Source organism: Ambystoma mexicanum, chromosome 8 (genome assembly GCF_040938575.1).
Source record: "Ambystoma mexicanum isolate Mex_15411 chromosome 8, UKY_AmexF1_1, whole genome shotgun sequence".
In the NCBI taxonomy this organism is placed as follows: domain Eukaryota; kingdom Metazoa; phylum Chordata; class Amphibia; order Caudata; family Ambystomatidae; genus Ambystoma; species Ambystoma mexicanum.
Window position 1 is genome coordinate 14,214,704 of NC_090929.1, and position 13,148 is coordinate 14,227,851.

Consider the following 13,148-nt stretch of genomic DNA (forward strand, 5'->3'; position numbering starts at 1 on the left):
ACTTTGGAAAAGTTTAATCGTGTGGGCTGAGTTTCAATAGCGGGGCCATGAGATTTGGGTGTAGGGGGGGCGTTTAGAGAATCATTTTTTAGAGATATTTTGTTTTGTAGGGTGGAGACTTTGTTGGCTAATGCATATTGGATGTCTGTGCACCATTTTCTATGTTTGGTACAGGTGTCAGGTATAGCAATGGGTGTCTCTATTTCTTTAAGAATAGTAAATAGCTCTTTCATGTTAGAATTAGCTTGAGAAATACGGGTGTCGTAAGATTCCCGTTTGGCAAGGCAGATTTCTTTTTTATAGAGTGTTGACAATTTGGTGAGCTCAAGTTTATTGGCTTCTGAGGGTAGTCATTTCCAAGCCGCCTCACATTTTGTTTTTTCTTGCCTTAAGTTTTTTAGGAATGGGTTGCACCATTTGTTCAGGTGGTTTTTTGGTTTACTTGGTCTCAACTTAAGGGGGGAAATCTGATCTAGGGAGGAGGCCATCATTTTGTTGTATTCGTTGATTAAACTTTCGGGGTCGGTATTGTCAGGTAATAAATTAAGGGTGGGGAGAATGACAAGGATAAGCCTACCAACTGTGATGTTTTTTTTAATTTCTCGTTAAGGTGGGTGGAGCCCTAGGGTCAAGTATGGGAAGGGGTCTGGTGGTGGTGAGCGTAAAGGAGAGTAGGTGGTGGTCGGTCCATGCTAATGGAGAAGAGGCGAGGATATTGGCATGGCAGTGTAATCTGCTACCCAGTCTAGTATTCGCCCTTTGTTGTGGGTGGGGGTTTTACATCTTTGGGTCAGACCAAGGTCTGATAAAATGTTTGCTGTAGCCAAGGCGGGTTGGTCTAGTGGGTCATTAAATCCCAGGTTGAGGTCCCCAAGTAGAAGTACTTGCGTTGAGTTTTTGAGGTTACTGGAAAGGAGGGTGTGGATATCTTCCTCGAATATCCCAATTGTGCCCGGAGGGCAGTAGATCAGGTGTATGTTCAGAGTCTGGGAACTGATCAGTGGTAGTTTGCCTGTAAAGGCTTCACAGGATTGAAGGTCGAGGGGGGGGGGGGCTAATCTCATGGAGAGACTACATTTGCAAATAATAGCAATGCCTCCGCCTCTGGTCCCTATTCTATCTTGTCTTAGTATGGTGTATCCCTCGGGAATTGCTAGAATCAGTATGGGGCCTGCTGCCGCATGCAGCCAAGTCTCAGTGATGGTGAGGAAGTCTACATGATCACTCAGAATCGCATCAGCAATCTGAGTGGCGTGTTCCACTCGAGATCTCGCGTTTATTAAGGCTCCTTTAATGCATGTGCTGGTGGGAGTAGTGGATGCTGGACGGGATGTGGGGTGGTCTTTATGTTTGTATCGTTGGAAGGTGGGTTGTTAGTTTCTGGACAGCAGTTGACAGCAGACTTGGTGTTGATATGAGTTGAGTCAGGTCGAGTTTTGATGGGTCTTTTCTCTGTACAGGAGGGTAATGACCTGATAGGAGGCTCATATATTTAGCTGGTCTGGCTCTCAGGCGAGAGTTCCTGGATTCCGTTGTACAAGGTTTGCTGAGGAATGGGCATTGAGGTTTGTACATGGCTGAGGGACGTTTGGTTGTGAATCTGTTAGTTTGATCAGGGTAGGTCCTGCTTGCTAAATCATCAGCTATTAGTGTATGGGGCATAACAAGGCAAAGTGTGAGGTTTAGTGTAAGATACAGGATACAGGTGAGCTGGTTGATGGCTGTAGTGGGCATACTGAGACCTGACTATGTATTAGCTGCAATAGTCAATTGGTGATACAGGCATAGCTTGTGTACATTAGTGTACTATCTGGGTCCCGGAGTACAGTCAGGCACTGTTGGCTGGGCACAAGGGCTAGCTCGGGTTGGGGAGAGCCGGCTGCTACAGGGAGGGCAGGCACAGTGGGCTGCAGTAGGCACAGTGGGCTCCAATAGGCACAGTGGGCTGCAATAGGCACAATCAATAAGGGCACAGTGGGCCGCAATAGGCACAGTGGGCTGCAGTAGGCACAGTCAATAGGGCACGGTGGGCTGCAATAGGCACAGTGGGCTGCAGTAGGCACAGTGGACTGCAATAGGCACAGTGGGCTGCAGTAGGCACAATCAATAAGGGCACAGTGGGCTGCAATAGGCACAGTGGGCTGCAGTAGGCACAGTGGACTGCAATAGGCACAGTGGGCTGCAGTAGGCACAATCAGTAAGGGCACAGTGGTCTGCAATAGGCACAGTGGACTGCAATATGCACAATCAATAAGGGCACAGTGGGCTGCAATAGGCACAGTGGGCTGCAGTGGGCACAGTGGACTGCAATAGGCACAGTGGGCTGCAGTAGCCACAATCAATAAGGGCACAGTGGGCTGCAATAGGCACAGTGGGCTGCAGTAGGCACAACCAATAAGGGCACAGTGGGCTGCAATAGGCACAGTGGGCTGCAGTAGGCACAGTGAACTGCAATAGGCACAATCAATAAGGGCACAGTGGGCTGCAATAGGCACAGTGGACTGCAATAGGCACAATCAATAAGGGCACACTGGGCTGCAATAGGCACAGTGGGCTGCAGTAGGCACAGTGGACTGCAATAGGCACAGTGGGCTGCAGTAGGCACAATCAATAAGGGCACAGTGGGCTGCAATAGGCACAGTGGGCTGCAGTAGGCACAATCAATAAGGGCACAGTGGGCTGAAATAGGCACAGTGGGCTGCAGTAGGCACAGTGGACTGCAATAGGCACAGTAGGCACAATCAATAAGGGCACAGTGGGCTGCAATAGGCACAATCGATAAGGGCACAGTGGACTGCAATAAGCACAGTGGGCTGCAGTGGGCACAGTGGACTGCAATAGGCACAGTGGGCTGCAGTAGCCACAATCAATAAGGGCACAGTGGGCTGCAGTAGGCACAACCAATAAGGGCACAGTGGGCTGCAATAGGCACAGTGGGCTGCAGTAGGCACAGTGAACTGCAATAGGCACAATCAATAAGGGCACAGTGGGCTGCAATAGGCACAGTGGACTGCAATAGGCACAATCAATAAGGGCACAGTGGGCTGCAATAGGCACAGTGGGCTGCAGTAGCCACAATCAATAAGGGCACAGTGGGCTGCAATAGGCACAGTGGGCTGCAGTAGGCACAACCAATAAGGGCACAGTGGGCTGCAATAGGCACAGTGGGCTGCAGTAGGCACAGTGAACTGCAATAGGCACAACCAATAAGGGCACAGTGGGCTGCAATAGGCACAGTGGGCTGCAGTAGGCACAGTGGACTGCAATAGGCACAGTGGGCTGCAGTAGGCACAATCAATAAGGGCACAGTGGGCTGAAATAGGCCCAGTGGGCTGCAGTAGGCACAGTGGACTGCAATAGGCACAGTGGGCTGCAGTAGGCACAATCAATAAGGGCACAGTGGGCTGCAATAGGCACAGTGGGCTGCAGTAGGCACAATCAATAAGGGCACAGTGGGCTGCAATAGGCACAGTGGGGTGCAGTAGGCACAATGGACTGCAATAGGCACAGTGGGCTGCAGTAGGCACAATCAATAAGGGCACAGTGGGCTGCAATAGGCACAATCAATAAGGGCACAGTGGGCTACAGTAGGCACAGTGGACTGCAATAGGCACAGTGGGCTGCAGTAGGCGTAATCAATAAGGTCACAGTGGGCTGCAACAGGCACAACCAATACGGGCACAGTGGCCTGCAGTAGACACAATGGGCTGCAATAGACACAATGGGCTGCAATAGGCACAGCGGGCTGCAGTAGACACAATGGGCTGCAGTAGACACAATGGGCTGCAATAGACACAATGGGCTGCAGTAGGCACAATCAATAAGGTCACAGTGGGCTGCAACAGGCACAACCAATACGGGCACAGTAGCCTGCAGTAGACACAATGGGCTGCAATAGACACAATGGCTGCAATAGGCACAGTGGGCTGCAGTAGACACAACGGGCTGCAATAGACACAATGGGCTGCAATAGACACAATGGGCTGCAGTAGGCACAATCAATAAGGTCACAGTGGGCTGCAACAGGCACAACCAATACGGGCACAGTGGCCTGCAGTAGACACAATGGGCTGCAATAGACACAATGGGCTGCAATAGACACAATGGGCTGCAGTAGGCACAATCAATAAGGTCACAGTGGGCTGCAACAGGCACAACCAATACGGGCACAGTAGCCTGCAGTAGACACAATGGGCTGCAATAGATACAATGGGCTGCAATAGGCACAGCGGGCTGCAGTAGACACAATGGGCTGCAGTAGACACAATGGGCTGCAATAGACACAATGGGCTGCAGTAGGCACAATCAATAAGGTCACAGTGGGCTGCAACAGGCACAACCAATACGGGCACAGTAGCCTGCAGTAGACACAATGGGCTGCAATAGACACAATGGCTGCAATAGGCACAGTGGGCTGCAGTAGACACAACGGGCTGCAATAGACACAATGGGCTGCAATAGACACAATGGGCTGCAGTAGGCACAATCAATAAGGTCACAGTGGGCTGCAACAGGCACAACCAATACGGGCACAGTGGCCTGCAGTAGACACAATGGGCTGCAATAGACACAATGGGCTGCAATAGACACAATGGGCTGCAATAGACACAATGGGCTGCAGTAGGCACAATCAATAAGGTCACAGTGGGCTGCAACAGGCACAACCAATACGGGCACAGTGGCCTGCAGTAGACACAATGGGCTGCAATAGACACAATGGGCTGCAATAGGCCCAGTGGGCTGCAGTAGACACAATGGGCTGCAGTAGACACAATGGGCTGCAATAGGCACAGTCAGAGTGAGCACAATGGGCTGATAGTGTCAGGCATATTGGGTAGAGTAAATGAAGGCGCAATGGGAGGGTCAAGCATTAGGTGCATAGGTATACTAAGCATATATGGCAAACAAGGTCATCAGACTGCGAGGAACAAGTGCAGAAAGTGCCAGTTACTTACTGTAGGTTCATGCTTGCGTGGAAGGCTTGCCTGGGTGGGCGTAGGCGGGTCTTTTAGAGATTGGCAGTTAGTTGCTGCAGAGCTGTAGAATCATGGGCGTACCGCAGCGAACAGGGGCAAACATGGGTATTGGCTTTATTATGGCCTTTGGATGGCCGACTCTTCCGCCTGTCGGCGGATGTTAGGGATTTAAATACAGCGGTGCGCACGTTGCTTAGCAACGCTAAGGACACTGAGCCTCGTTTTCAGGCCTGAATAGGATGCGGCCTAATTCATGTGATCAGTTGTGGGGAGGCACACGGGCCCACGGCTGTATGCTGCTCCTGTTGGGTGGGGGGGCACGGGCCCACAGCAATATGCTGCTCCTGGTGGGAGGGGGCCCACGGGAATATGCTGCTCCTGGTGGGTGGGGGCGCACGGGCCCATGGCAATATTCTGCTCCTGGTGGGTGGGGGCGCACAGGCCCACAGGAATATGCTGTTCCTGGTGGAACTTGGTTCTCGAAGTTGACACCTTTGACGCCTTTTCATCGGGTCGAGTGTTCTCTCGACGTATAGCCGGCTTCATGCTCAGCCTCGATGAAGTAGCCTTCGACTTCCCTGAGTCGTCCAAAGGAGCAACAGGGCATGGCTCTTCCGCGATTCTTTCGAGGGGGGTCGAGGCCGCATTCTCGAAGATTTGCAAAATTTCAACTCTAAAGGCATCCCATTTACGTGGGGAATCTGACTTTGTCGGACTCATGATTACCTCGGGTGAGGAATCGGATGAAGAAGAGGGAGACCTATGGTGTCTCTTCTTCGCCTTCTTCGATGAAGACGACGAAGACTGCCCCAATCGACTCCTCGACCGGGATCGCTTTGATCTTTTACATATGGTAGAGTCTCTAGACTCCCCGGACTTCCTTTCCTTCTTCAAAGAAGACTTCGAAACCTCCCTCCCCACCGCCAGGTTACCTCTGCCTTCCCGGAGAGCTTTTTCTGCCATGGACTGACAGAATCTGCAGTCATCGGTACGGTGCCCGGAACCCAGAGACCACAGGCAGAGGCGGTGCGGATCCGTTATAGAAATCTTCGACCCGCAGTCATAGCATTTCTTAAACCCCGACTTTGGGATTGAAGGGGTAGATGATGAAGACCTTTTTCAACAGAAAAACAAAGCACGCTATTAGTACTCGAAGCAAAAGCTTTCAGAAAAATGGAACTGAATCCAACGGATAATGTACAAGCTATTTATACTATCGATGACATTGACGCTCGACGGAGGGCCTCGAGGGACATCTACGCCACGACATTGGGTACAGCGGCCTCTGCTGAGAATCTATTTTTCCCGAAGCAGCAAAGCTGGCGAGATATGAATATCAAAGATGAGGAATATACGTGGGAGGACACAATCCATTCAAAATAGAAGATTATGTTGGGACATAGGTGCCGTTCAGCCACTACAGGTGGGGAAAAAGGTTGCATCTGGCATCTTGGTCCAGGAACTTGTTGCCCCTCTTTTTGCCTTCTTTACTGACTGGCTTGATCTTTTGTGCCTTCTCTCTTGATGCCTCTCTAGTAGTGGAACAGGCATCTTTATTGTCTGAGCGAACAAGGGTACTGTAAATCCAACACTGATAATCTACAGGTAACTCAGAGAAGTGCTCCGCTGTCAACAGAGTCCTTACGCACAGAAATGTGTGCCTTACCAGCAATACCCAGAACAGAAGGCAGTGCTTCTACAGTGTGGCCCATAAATGTTCATTCTCAGGACCAGATTGCTAGCCGTCTGGGCACCAGGTCTGCTCCGCTTGAGCTCCGACCACTTCCACACGCATAGTCTTTTCACAGCTGATGACTTCTCTTTCATTTCATGGCTATGCACCAATGTTTACACTTATCAAAAGTAAGAGAACGTTGTCACACGTATTACCATTCAGGGGAACATAACTGCTCAAGCTGGGTAGATCTTTGACTATAAACATAAGAAGAACGCGGACCAGCTGCCAGCTTCCTGGAAGAGATACGACCAGAATATTCAGCGGTCACAAAATTGGCTTAACTGCAAAGTAAACTTTCAACCAATTCTGTATCTTATAAAGAGCCAGTTATAAGGGCTGATATCTTTGTGTTTCTTGCAATCTAATCTTATTAGCCATGTTCTTCATGATCCTATCTTTGTACTTTTAGTTTTAATCAATACATATCATTTTCACTTGGTTGTCCTGCTTATTAACAGTGATGTACTGATCCAATAAAATGCATGCAGCCACAAATGCTTCCAGATATTAATCCACTAGGTGGAGCAATGGAAGAGTGCAGAAGACTGTAATCAGTGGGGTCCTGTCTGCAGCTCAGGGTTGCAGCATGCGGCTTCTCCTCTCATTGGGGTCTTCTGCAGGCACTTACTTTGGGTGCTTATCAGACATGATGGGTAGGAACTCGTCCACTGGCAGCATTCTGGACAGTGGCTCTGCATTGATCAGCTTCTGGGCCCCCTGCTGCGAGATGACATAGGAGAGGGTCCAATAGGAGTATTCCGCAGTGACAAGGTTCCGCACCTCCTCCACAGGGCTCTCCGGCTCCATCGTCACCTGCTTCCGCCCCAGGTAGCTGCAGAGGACAGAGAAAGGTCAGGGAGCGGACCTCCACTGGGCCGGAGGTACCGTTTTGAGAAGTACGACATTCACATCACTCCTTACAAGTTATGGACATTAACACATACTACGAACTCACAATAAACCCAGGGACATAAAACAAAAAATGAACTACAACAAACTGAACACAAAACCAGCGGAAAGTATAAAGTCACAGCCAGCCAAGACCCAATCCCAGAATCCTCGAATGGGCCAACAAAGGCCACTTAAATTAAGGGGTATCTAAACTGCCTGCAACAAGAGACAAATGCTGGCATCTTATCCCCAGACAGCGGGCACCTGAACTCACCCATTAGGTGAAGGGATGTGAATGCCCTCCAGTGATAAAGCTATAGGGTCCCTCTGGATGAAGGGAGCAAGAACGTCCTACGGTGATGGGAGTCAGGGGTTCCCCCCAGACGGAAGAGACCCGAAATCCCTTTCCTGATGCACACAAAGCACAGGTGCCCACTGGCAGAGACTGCATTCCCACCGTTCATCGATGCCACAGAAGGTCCCACAGGCTGGCCAGGAAGGGTGGATCAGTCTGTGTGAGGTAGTGCGCACAGTGATATGCCTAGAATTCCTTACAGGAAGGGGAGATAGCTGAGGGAGCCAAGTGCTCACACAAACTACACAATGTTCTATCATACGCCCCCTATGCCTCTCTGACAGACAAAAGCACGTCAATGCCATGAACTATGGCAGTAGGCGCTCTACAAATGAAAGAGAACATAATATAACAAAGATCAAATAGCTGAATCCCAGCAACCCTGACCCAACAGTTCATTGCTTGATTAGTCAATTCACTCAACAACATGGGATTGGGGAGATCAGCACCTATAACGGAAGCGCATAGAGAACATTCAGGTTGCTGTGGAAGCCACATGAATAGCTATTATTCCTCATTGATAGAAGGGGCATGTGCCACTCACATCAAGTCCCAGTCCAGCTCCGCCCTTGCGATATCTTCCATCAACCGTGCAAGTCGGCGCTTGAAGAACCCTTGGAAGCGAACATCATCCTCAAACACCAGCGCAGTGTCCAGCTGAAGCTCCACCATCTGCATAGAAAGGGAGAGTCAGAGCTACATGGGATAGGGGCAGAGGTCAGCTAGAGCCAGGGTCACTGGAGAGAGAGAGGGAAGGAAAGGAAAAGGGAAGACTCCGAGCTACAGGGGATAGGAGCAGAGGTCAGCTAGAGCCAGGGCCACTGGAGAGAGAGGGAAGGAGAGGAGAAGGGATGAGTCAGAGCTACAGGGGATAGGGGCAGAGGTCAGCTAGAGCCAGGGTCACTGGAGAGAGAGGGAAGGAAAGGAAAAGGGAAGACTCAGAGCTACAGGGGATAGGGGCAGGCAGAGTGGCAGGTGCAGAAGTCAGCTAGAGCCAGGGCCACTGGAGAGAGAGGGAAAGAGAGGAAAATGGAAGGGTCAGAGCTACAGGGGAAAGGGGCAGGTAGAGTGACAGGTGCTTCTGCAGAGAAAGGAAGAGTCAGAGCTACATGGGATAGGGGCAGAGGTCAGCTAGAGCCAGGGTCACTGGAGAGAGAGGGAAGGAAAGGAAAAGGGAAGACTCAGAGCTACAGGGGATAGGGGCAGGCAGAGTGGCAGGTGCAGAAGTCAGCTAGAGCCAGGGCCACTGGAGAGAGGGAAAGAGAGGAAAATGAAAGGGTCAGAGCTACAGGGGAAAGGGGCAGGTAGAGTGACAGGTGCTTCTGCAGAGAAAGGAAGAGTCAGAGCTACATGGGATAGGGGCAGAGGTCAGCTAGAGCCAGGGTCACTGGAGAGAGAGGGAAGGAAAGGAAAAGGGAAGACTCAGAGCTACAGGGGATAGGGGCAGGCAGAGTGGCAGGTGCAGAAGTCAGATAGAGCCAGGGCCACCGGAGAGAGAGGGAAAGAGAGGAAAAGGGAAGGGTCAGAGCTACAGGGGAAAGGGGCAGGCAGAGTGACAGGTGCAGAAGTCAGCTAGAGCCAGGGCCACTGGAGAGAGAGGGAAAGAGAGGAAAAGGGAAGGGTCAGAGCTACAGGGGATAGGGGCAGAGGTCAGCTAGAGCCAGGGTCACTGGAGAGAGAGGGAAGGAGAGGAGAAGGGAAGACTCAGAGCTACAGGGGATAGGGGCAGGCAGGGTGGCAGGTCCAGAAGTCAGCTAGAGCCAGGGCCACTGGAGAGAGAGGGAAAGAGAGGAAAAGGGAAGGATCAGAGCTAAAGGGGAAAGGGGCAGGCTGAGTGACAGGTGCTTCTGCAGAGAAGGGATGGGTCAGAGCTACAGGGGATGGCGGCAGAGGTCAGCTAGAGCCAGGGTCACTGGAGAGAGAGGGAAAGATAGGAAAAGGGAAGGGTCAGAGCTACAGGGGATGGCGGCAGGCAGAGTGACAGGTGCAGAAGTCAGCTAGAGCCAGGGCCACTGGAGAGAGAGGGAAGGAGAGGAGAAGGGAAGACTCAGAGCTACAGGGGATAGGGACAGGCAGAGTGGCAGGTCCAGAAGTCAGCTAGAGCCAGGGCCACTGGAGAGAGAGGGAAGGAAAGGAAAAGGGAAGACTCGGAGCTACAGGGGATAGGGGCAGGCAGAGTGGCAGGTGCAGAAGTCAGCTAGAGCCAGGGCCACTGGAGAGAGAGGGAAAGAGAGGAAAAGGGATGAGTCAAAGCTACAGGGGATGGCGGCAGGCAGAGTGACAGGTGCTTCTGCAGAGAAGGGATGGGTCAGAGCTACAGGGGATGGCGGCAGAGGTCAGCTAGAGCCAGGGTCACTGAAGAGAGAGGGAAAGAGAGGAAAAGGGATGAGTCAGAGCTACAGGGGATGGCGGCAGGCAGAGTGACAGGTGCTTCTGCAGAGAAGGGATGGGTCAGAGCTACAGGGGATGGCGGCAGAGGTCAGCTAGAGCCAGGGTCACTGAAGAAAGAGGGAAAGAGAGGAAAAGGGATGAGTCAGAGCTACAGGGGATGGCGGCAGGCAGAGTGACAGGTGCTTCTGCAGAGAAGGGATGGGTCAGAGCTACAGGGGATGGCGGCAGAGGTCAGCTAGAGCCAGGGTCACTGAAGAGAGAGGGAAAGAGAGGAAAAGGGATGAGTCAGAGCTACAGGGGATGGCGGCAGGCAGAGTGACAGGTGCTTCTGCAGAGAAGGGATGGGTCAGAGCTACAGGGGATGGCGGCAGAGGTCAGCTAGAGCCAGGGTCACTGAAGAGAGAGGGAAAGAGAGGAAAAGGGATGTGTCAGAGCTACAGGGGATGGCGGCAGGCAGAATGACAGGTGCTTCTGCAGAGAAGGGATGGGTCAGAGCTACAGGGGATGGAGGCAGAGGTCAGCTAGAGCCAGGATCACTGAAGAGAGAGGGAAAGAGAGGAAAAGGGATGAGTCAGAGCTACAGGGGATGGCGGCAGGCAGAGTGACAGGTGCTTCTGCAGAGAAGGGATGGGTCAGAGCTACAGGGGATGGCGGCAGAGGTCAGCTAGAGCCAGGGTCACTGGAGAGAGAGGGAAAGAAAGGAAAAGGGATGAGTCAGAGCTACAGGGGATGGCGGCAGGCAGAGTGACGGGTGCTTCTGCAGAGAAGGGATGGGTCAGAGCTACAGGGGATGGCGGCAGAGGTCAGCTAGAGCCAGGGTCACTGGAGAGAGAGGGAAAGAGAGGAGAAGGGAAGGGTCAGAGCTACAGGGGATAAGGGCAGAAGTCAGCTAGAGCCAGGGTCACTGGAGAGAGAGGGAAGGAGAGGAAAGAGAAAGAGTCAGAGATACAGGGGACAGGGGCAGAGGTCAGCTAGAGCCAGGGTCACTGGAGAGAGAGCGAGGGAAGGAGAGGAAAAGGGAGAGTAGAGACAAAGTGAGAGAGACACTGAAAGAGGGAGAGACTAAACCATGGCTACAGGAGACAGGCAGAGATAGAGATGTAACACTGCAAGTGACAGGCAAAGACATATCTCTGCAAGCCAGACAGACAGAGCTACAGAGACAGGCAAATACTGCAATCCAGACAGACAGAGCTACAGAGATAGGCAAATACTGCAATCCAGACAGACAGAGCTACAGAGACAGGCAAATACTGCAAGCCAGACAGACAGAGCTACAGAGACAGTGTCACAGCCAGGAGAGATAGACAGAGCCAGGGCCATGGGACGCAGGACGAGTGAGAGCTATGGGGGGCAGCGAGAGTCACAGGCAGTGGAATCTGGGCCTAGTCGCAGGCACAGGGGGCAGACAGGACAGGTTTAATAGTAGCTACAATGAGAGGCAAGGAAACATCACAGAGGGAGAGAGAGAGGACTAGTCTGAGCCAAGAGAGGATCAAGTCTCGCTCTCCCACAATGCTCAGCAGCAGGGTAGAGTGACCATGCACAAAGCTTCAAAGGAAGAACTCTCATTGTGTGATTGATTCTTTTATAGCGCTAAAACCTCAGGGTATAAAAATTACTAAATGCATGGTTCATTGAGGAATTCATTCTTGAATCACAGAATAGACAGTTGTGCTTGTAAAAGACATGGACCGGCTTCCAACTGGAAGGATTTTCAGGGACCCCTGTGTTTATGGTGCAAGAGGACACCTTGGCTGCAGGACGACTCTATAGAATGCCCAATGCAGTGTGAAGGAAAAGAAGGTACAGGTTATAACAGCACACAATAAGGGCGACAATGCTGGGATGGTATTGTAATGCACATGGGGACGTGTCTTTGCCATGCTACAAGGGTCTTTACCACACCACATTTGCAACGTGCCAAAAAGAGGAGAAGTGCAGGAATGTGTAACTGGGACACGGGCGGATAGGGGGCTTTTAGGAGGAGAGGTCCCGAAGGACAGCCAACTACATGGAGCGGATTAGGAAGCGTAGCCGCGGCAGGATACTGAGGTAAGTCTGGTTTGGGACACGGTGGTGTTCAGAGAGTGGGGAAGAGACCTCCATTGCGGGGAGCTTCAGGCAGGGGGTGGGTGGAGAAGGGGGAACCCACGTTCAAAGGACCTGGTTGTGGTGGGATCAGGCAGCAAGGCAAAGCGGTCTGATGTGTTTACTGCCAGGGAAAGACCTGCACAGTAAATGCCCTCAGCGCAGGCACATGGAACCAGGAGCATATACTTATATCTAGGCTTTGGTAAAATGGGATGCAGTGCTTTAGAGTAACTCTATAGGAAAGAATGTCGCATTCCACGCTTTGCTCTTCGTTGATGTCTGCCACGTTCATTGCTGCCAACAATGCCTGTCTCTTGATGGAAACCTTGCTCTGTGACTGCACCCTGTGTTGCTCTCCCGCCTCTTCGACTTCACCATGTGAGCTTTGTCACAGATGACTCCAAGTCTCAGATTGTTCAGGGCACTAGGGCTGTCCGTCTCTCTCTCTCTCGTCTAAAATGCACCAATCATCCCTAACCAAGGCGTCTCTTCTCCCCAGGTTAGTTTAGGCCCCAGGTTTCACCCTACTCTCAACGTTCTTACTCAAAAGTAAGCCCCAAAGGCTGAACACCTTCTCTGTCTAAATTCCCTTAGGGACTTCTTAGGAGGTACCAACTCTATCCAGGGGCTAGTCTAATAGGGGCCATTTGATTGGGCCTTACAGACTCTCTCCTTTCTATCACGCCCACATACTCCTCTCCCT

At 51.7% G+C, this 13,148-nt stretch overlaps 1 protein-coding gene across 1 annotated transcript in view; it reads right to left on the bottom strand.

Annotated features, from left to right (window-relative positions):
* Positions 1–13,148, bottom strand: part of CERCAM (cerebral endothelial cell adhesion molecule) — a 244,422-nt gene that overhangs the window by 36,465 nt on the left and 194,809 nt on the right. The window contains exons 10-11 of the mRNA XM_069609141.1: positions 8,505–8,632; positions 7,343–7,546 (exon numbers count right to left, since the gene is read on the bottom strand). Of these exons, the coding sequence (XP_069465242.1) occupies positions 7,343–7,546; positions 8,505–8,632 (332 nt within the window). The remainder of the gene's footprint in view (positions 1–7,342; positions 7,547–8,504; positions 8,633–13,148) is intronic.